Source organism: Aegilops tauschii, chromosome 1 (assembly GCF_002575655.3).
Source record: "Aegilops tauschii subsp. strangulata cultivar AL8/78 chromosome 1, Aet v6.0, whole genome shotgun sequence".
Taxonomy (NCBI): Eukaryota; Viridiplantae; Streptophyta; class Magnoliopsida; order Poales; family Poaceae; genus Aegilops; species Aegilops tauschii.
The window spans coordinates 478,079,382-478,086,387 of NC_053035.3; the positions used below are offsets into that span (position 1 = coordinate 478,079,382).

The 7,006-nt window shown below is 58.6% G+C and overlaps 1 protein-coding gene across 1 annotated transcript; it reads right to left on the reverse strand.

The window, feature by feature from the left end:
* Window positions 1-1,474: 1,474 nt before the first annotated feature.
* LOC109763905 (uncharacterized) lies at window positions 1,475-4,387 on the reverse strand. The gene has a single exon (XM_073501730.1). The coding sequence runs from the start codon at window positions 3,640-3,642 to the stop codon at window positions 1,969-1,971; it is 1,674 nt and encodes a 557-aa protein (XP_073357831.1). The 5' UTR covers window positions 3,643-4,387; the 3' UTR covers window positions 1,475-1,968.
* Between the last annotated feature and the right edge of the window lie 2,619 nt (window positions 4,388-7,006).

The following is a 7,006-nucleotide window of genomic DNA, read 5'->3' on the forward strand; positions in this document are numbered from 1 at the left end:
CAATCTCTGGTCGCACTACAGTCATCGTACAAGGCGGTGTGAGAGTGAAGCTGGAGTCAACTCAACTCAACTCAATCAAGGACTCAAGGTGAGTGATGATGGATGAGGCCAGCAATCCAAAGGCAAGGTCTGGAGCTGCATGCAAGCTTGACGATGACACATCGGGCTTTCTGCGCTGCACGGAAAAGCAGAGGCACTGCAGCCGAACGAGACATGGCAAGAGCAGTGCACACAGAGGCAGCAGCAGCAGGGGAATGGCTCCGCGGCCGGTCTGCCCTGCCGCTTTGCACAGCAGCGGCGAGGCCAAAGAGAGATGGCAAAAGCAAAGCAGGGCAGGGGAATGGCTCTGCATGCTTTGAGCTTGAGCTGCAGTGGGTTGAAGCATGCAGCAGTACAGTGTCACTCACCGCCGGCCGGCGCTTATCCGTTCCAGGAAAGAAGCTGCTGGAGCAGAGAGGAAGCAAGTCGGAAGGCGATTTTATTTGGACAGAAAATGTGGAGCAGTGGGACGGTGATGACGATGCTGCTGCAGCCGTCCAGGAGGCGATCTGCATCAGTTAGGGGGTTCAGACTTCAGAACTTGACAACGGCTCAACTGAGGCCGCAGGGTACTGTATGACATAAAATTCCTACCCAATCTGAACCCTAGTACTAGCACTGTAGTCGCAATGTTTGGCTCGAGTGAGTGCTAAAGAGGGTCGTCACTGATCACACCAGAGTTAGTTACAGTCCCGGGAGCAGTCGCCAGTGAGAGTGAATCTGAAGTCAACTGACTGAAGCTGTGAGTGAGGGAGTGATGTGAGCTGCAACCTTGACGACGACACATCGGGCTCCGCTCTGCTTTGCACGGAAAAGGCCGATGGCAGCCAAAGCGGGCTCTGCCCTGCTTGCACTGCGGTGCAGTGGACAGTGAGAGAAAGGAAAGCGCGACATTGACAGGGGAATGCATGCATGGCTCTGCTTCGCTCGCTCGCGCTGCACTGCACCGGTTGGTTTCAACACTGCTGCTGCATCGTGCGTGCGTGCGTGCGTGCAGCGCAGCCCTATCCACTGCTCAAGCTCAAACTTAGCCGAGGAAAGAAAGAAAGAAACTGTACGCGCGGGGAATTGGATTCGCAGTTGCAGTCGCAGTCGATGGAATGCTGCAGCCGATCCTGGAAGTAGAAACAGTGCCACTGTTTAGTGCGGTTCAGAGCAGCTCGATTACCCAGCAACCCTGAGAAAGGCCGCCACAGAGTGCCATTTCCCGTGAGAGGTGACGCTCCTACCAAATCTAGCCGGCGGCGAGGAGATAAGCAGCAGTACGTACTGTACGTACTGTGGTGCAATGCTTGGCTTTTCTCAGACGTGGCTAGCACAGCCTCATCTACTGACATCTACTGTAAAACCACATAAAACTGGACATTTTTTCACCGGGCAGATGGGTTCCGATGCTCGGCGCAACGGCCGAACGAGGAGATGAGGAGAAAATCCATTCGTGGGACAGGCAGATCTCATCTCACTGATAGATGAATATAGTCGGCACCACTACAAATCAAGATCATCTCATCTTATCGGACCCTACACTAGTACTAGTACAGAGGTGACTGACGGACGGACACCTGACCTCCATTATCTAATGTAATCAACCACCCAAGGTTGTTGCAACAGCGGCCGCCGGCCCCATGGCGCCGCCTAATCAGATCCAGTCCGCTGATGATCCGCCGTCCCGTCACTGCGCGTGGGGCCCCATTCTACTCGAGCTTCGGTCTAACGGAGTGGAGTGGAGCGGAGTGAGGCCGACGCCGAGGCGGCCGCCGGCCCCATGGCGCCGCCTAATCAGATCCAGTCCGCTGATGATCCGCCGTCCCGTCACTGCGCGTGGGGCCCCATTCTACTCGAGCTTCGGTCTAACGGAGTGGAGTGGAGCGGAGTGAGGCCGACGCCGAGGCGGCCGGCCGGCGGGTTGCTACTTGCTTCATCAGCTCATCAGGAGCCGCCGACGCCGTCCCAGGCGAGCCCGAGGCGGCCGCCCTCCTGGAGCGCGCGGAGGAGCTGGGCGCCCTTGCGCCGCCCGCGCGCGCTGCACTCGCCCTGCATCGCGCCCACCACCGCCTTCACCACCTCCGGCGGCGGCGGGGACGCGCCGGCCGCCTCCTCGCCGCCGTAGATGGCCGCCAGCACGCCGATGGCGCACTCGCGCCCGCGCCCGGACATGCCCTCCACGGCGCGCGCCAGCACGGGCGCCGCCAGGGCCTCCCTGCGCACGGCCGCGGTGCCCCCGGCCGCCGTGCAGAGCAGCTCCAGCGCCGCCAGCGCGCGCTCCGCCGTCGCGCCCGCGGGGCCCGACGCCGCCACCGCCTCCACGGCCGCCGACGCCGCGCCCGCCTCCACCGCCGCCTCGCGGTTCCCCTCCTCCAGGAGCATCACCAGCAGCACCTTCGCCGCCAGCCTCGCCGTCGCCGGCTCCCGCACCGCGGCGACCACCCCGGCAACGACGGCAGGCGGCACCGTCTTTGAACTTTCTGTGGCCTCCATCTCCCGCTCCACCGCCCGCAGCGCCGCCACCACATCCCCCGCCGCGAACTTCTCCTCCGTGCTGCCCGCCACCGCGTGGCTGGCCGCCCCTGCCCCCGCCGCGGACGCCGACGAGGCCGCGTGCTGCGGGTGGTGCACCGGCAGCCGCCACTGCGTGAAGCTCTGCGACGCGGAGCTCGACGAGGACGAGGAAGAGGACGACGGCCCGGCGCCGTTGCTGCCGTTAGCATTACCCCCGTGCACCACCTGCTTCTGACGATGCCACTGCACAGGCGACGGCACCGCCGAGGCCGCGGCCGCCTCCACCAGCGCCGGCGACGCGTCGCCGCCCGGAGTGGCCGACCCACCACCACCACCACCCTTCACCCCACCGTTCCCCGCCGCGCCATTGTTGTTGGGCGTGGCCGTGGGGCTGAGCGCCGGGTGCGTGCAGGTGCTGAAGATGCCGCAGGAGAAGAGCGCCCGCGGCGTCGCCTTGATCTTCGCCCCCGCGCCACCGCCCCCGCCCCCGGCCGGCATCTCCCGGTGCGCGGCGCGGCTCATGTCCTCCCGCTCCGCGCGCGAGCAAGCGCAGCGGCAGCGGCAGCAGCAGCAGCGCCACGTAAATGCCAGCAGTGGAGGCGGGGCGGACACGCGCAGAGCTGCGCGGGGTGGGTTGTTACGTCTGTCGGCGTGAGGTGGAGGTAGCTCGCTCGCTCTCGGGTGATATGGAGGTGGCGAGCGCGGTGGTGGCCCAGGCGAGTTGAATGCGGCCTCGCGCTGCGCCTGTGCGCGCTGTCGAGCGAGGCGCAGGCGGGCACTTAACAGCGGGTGACCGAGGCGGGCGTCAGCCGGTGCCGGGTTAAAAGCTAGGAGAGCGGCGCGGTGAAAACGAGCGGCGCAACGCAGTGGCGAGGCCGGTCGGAGGAGCAGCGCGCGCGTTTTACCGGGCGGGGAGGGGAACAAACAAAGCGAGTAGGCAGCGACGGGGTTGCGGTGGCAGTGGCAGGCGGTGGGGAAGGGAACGAGCGATCCGATCGATCGATCGATCCGGGGAGCATGTGCGGTGGCGCAGTGGCGGAGCCCCACCGCGGTCCTGGCTGCGGGGCGGGGGCGGGCCATGGCGGGCGAGAGAGCTAGGTGCATGAGCCATGAGGGTAGCCGCACCTACCGGACGGGGCGCATATGCGGTGGCAGAGAGCTGGGAGAGGGTGACGGATGTGACACTGGGAGCAGGGCAGAGCAGAGGGGGATCCTCGTTCGTTCCATGGCGATGCGTGACTGCGCATGGCATGCGACGTCGGCGGGTACGTGGCCGTCGGGTCTCCGGAACCGTGCAATCATGCCATTCCTGGCACTGCTGCCGCTGCTACTGGTGCTGGTTGGTGACTTGGTGATGGCGAGGGAGAGTGGCTGGCTGGCTGCCTGCCTCAGTGGATGTAGATCGATCGGCCGATCTGCATTATTGGAGGAGGCAGTGCAGTGGTCGATCGGCCATCCGGTTGTGTGCAAGCCAATCAACGGTGTCGGGTGTGTGAGTCAGATTTTTCGGCCTCCTGCATGGCTGCACGTACGTGTGTATGCAGAGGTTTTCTCTTCATTTTCCGCAAGGAGATCACGGATGCAGCAGATTTAAGGACTTGCAGTTAGGCCAACTCCCCCCAAACGGACGTCCGTTTTGGGTGCGATTTGGGCGGCGTCCGGGGAACGGACCGTCGCTTCGAGCATCTGCGCCCAACACGCAGAAGGCGCGGGAGCACAAATGGTCCACCCCGGCTAGTCATTCTCCCTATCTTGTGGTATCAGGCAAGGAGACCCGCTATCTCCATATTTATTCTTGTTTGTGGCCGAGACACTCTCTTTGTGTAATGGACGATCCCTTCTGGAATTCAAGGTTAACACGCAGGCTTCGGGTATCTCACATCTTATGTTCACTGATGACTGTCTTTTATTTGTCAAGGGGTCCATTGATCAAGCATTGACAATTAAAAATATTATTTCCACTTATGAGAAGGGGGCGGGTCAGTTACTGAGTCCAGATAAATGTTCTATTATGTGTGGAAAGAAGTGTAGTATGGAAGCTCAAGTGGTTGTGATGGTAATTTTGTGCATCACTGCGGAGGGATTTGAGGACAAATACCTGGCTTCCGGTGTCACAAGGGAGAATGAAGGCTGGTAAATTCCAATCTACTAAAGAGAAAGCTCTCAAAATTTTATCGGATTGGATAGAAAAATATGGAGTGAATTGCAAAAAACCACCACATTTGGGGCATCATTTGCGGAAAACCACCAGGTCACTAATTTTTTACAAAAATCACCGCGGATTCGGTAAACATTTTGCAAATAGCACTGATCAGGTGATCTGGCTCATTTGATCACTTTCTGACAAGTGGGACCAGATTGTAAGAAGCTGACTTGGCAAAGTTTTGACAGACACACCCCTGAATTGTAAAAAGAAAAGCAATCAGACCCTCCTCCCTCCTGCCTCGATCCCGTCTGGATTCGGGAGAGGCCCCGAGCTGCCCAACCCCCGCGCCACTCCGTCGCGGTGGCGGATGACCGTGGTGCACCATGCCGCCACTGCTCCGCCACGGGCTAGCTCCACCGCGTTCTCCGTTAGCTCCGGTCGCTGCTGCGTTCAATTAGGCGGCTACCTCGTCGGCCCAACGCCTGTGCAAGCTCGTGGACTGTGCGGAGGCTGGGACCAGGGCGCCCGCGTTTATGGTGGAGCGCAGGTCAGGAGGGAGGAGGGAGCAGGAGGGGAGAAGGGCCAGACGAGTGGCGGAGGGAAGCTCGCCGGAGTAGCGACGTCGTTTTTCCCCGTCCACCCAGGCCCATCCCCAGCTCCCGCTCGAGGTGCAGCACGAGCACGAGCTTGTAATCTAGCCGGTGGCCAAAATTGATCCAACAGCTTGCGTGTAGGTGTGTGTGCGTGCGCATCTGGTCTAGAAAAATCAATCAACCTGCTGGCCGGATAGCTTGGCTAGCGTCTGAGCGCGGTGGGGGCTGTGGGCCTCCGCGGAATCCAGCGCTGTCGACATGGCCGTGGTTGGGCTGGCAGCGGTTGGGCAGGTAGGGGCGAGGTGCGCACACGGTTGCTGCAGGCGGACGAGGCCAGCATCTGGGCACGACGGCGCAGGACATCGACGGCGACGTCGTCAGGTTGGTGCAAGGCACGGCGGGTGGGCTTCCTGCGGCGGCGACGGGAGCCGGCGGGGGCGGCGCAGTTGGGTGAGCAGGGGATTGAGAGTAAGGGGTTGATTGCTTTTTACTTTTAGATCCAGGGGTCTGTATGGTATTTGTTTGCCAAGTCAGCTCTTGACAGCCGGGCCCCACTTGTCAGAAAGTGATCAAATGAGCCAAATCACCTGATCAGTGCGGTTTGCAAAATGTTTACCGAATCCGCAGTGATTTTTGCAAAAAAATAGTGACCTGGTGGTTTTCCGCAGATGAAGCCCCAAATGTGGTGGTTTTTTTCAATTCACTCAAAAATATGCTTCATATGGGGCGAAGGAAACCTTGATTAAATCTGTTCAACAGGCTCTGCCGATGTACGCCATGGGTATCTTTAAATTCCCGGCATCACTATGCGAGGAATTGTCGCAGATTATAAAGAATTTCCGGTGGGGCGATGAGGAGAATAGGAGGAAGACTCATTGGCTGGCTTGTGATAAAATGACTATGCCTAAAGGTGAGGGTGGTATGGGTTTCCGTGATCTTAGATTATTTAATCGGGCTCTCCTAGCTAAGAAGACTTGGAGACTGGTGGTTAACCCTGACTCACTATGCGCCAAAGTGATTAAGGCAAAATATTCCCCAGGGGCATATTCTGGATACTACTTTTCCACAGTCGGCTTCACTCACTTGGCAAGATATATTGCACTGCTTGAAATTACTTAAGGCCGGAGTTATTTAGAGAGTGTGTGATGGTTCTAATATTAATATCTGAAGAGATAACTGGCTTCCAAGAATGGCTGGCCTTAAAATTACTGCAAGGAAGAACTGGACCAGCATAAAATGGGTGTCTGGCTTGATTTTGAGTTGACCTAGGAGATGGGGAATTTGGTTAGGCACATGTTTTATCCATATGATGTGGAGGATATACTGAGGTTGCGTATTCAGTCTTCAGGGGATGGTGATTTTGTTGCATGACATTTTGAAAAATTGGGGATCTTCTCGGTTAAAAGTGCGTACAAGCTTGCGCTAAACCTAAAGGAGAAAAGAGAGGACATGGGGTAATATAGTGCTGATGCGCTGGGGGAGAGGAAAATTTGGGATGTTATCTGGAAGGCCAATGTTTCTCGGAAGATTTGTATTTTTGTGTGGCGAGTTGCTTCTAATAGCCTGGTTGTCCAGGTTAATAGAGTGGTGTGTTACCAAGTCACTCATAGTACGTGCTCTATTTGTGGAATGGAGGAGGAGAATACCTTTCATGCGCTCATCTTGTGTCCAAAGGCGGTTGCATTGCGCATGGCCTTAAGGGACATTCGGGTATTACCCGCGGAGGAGG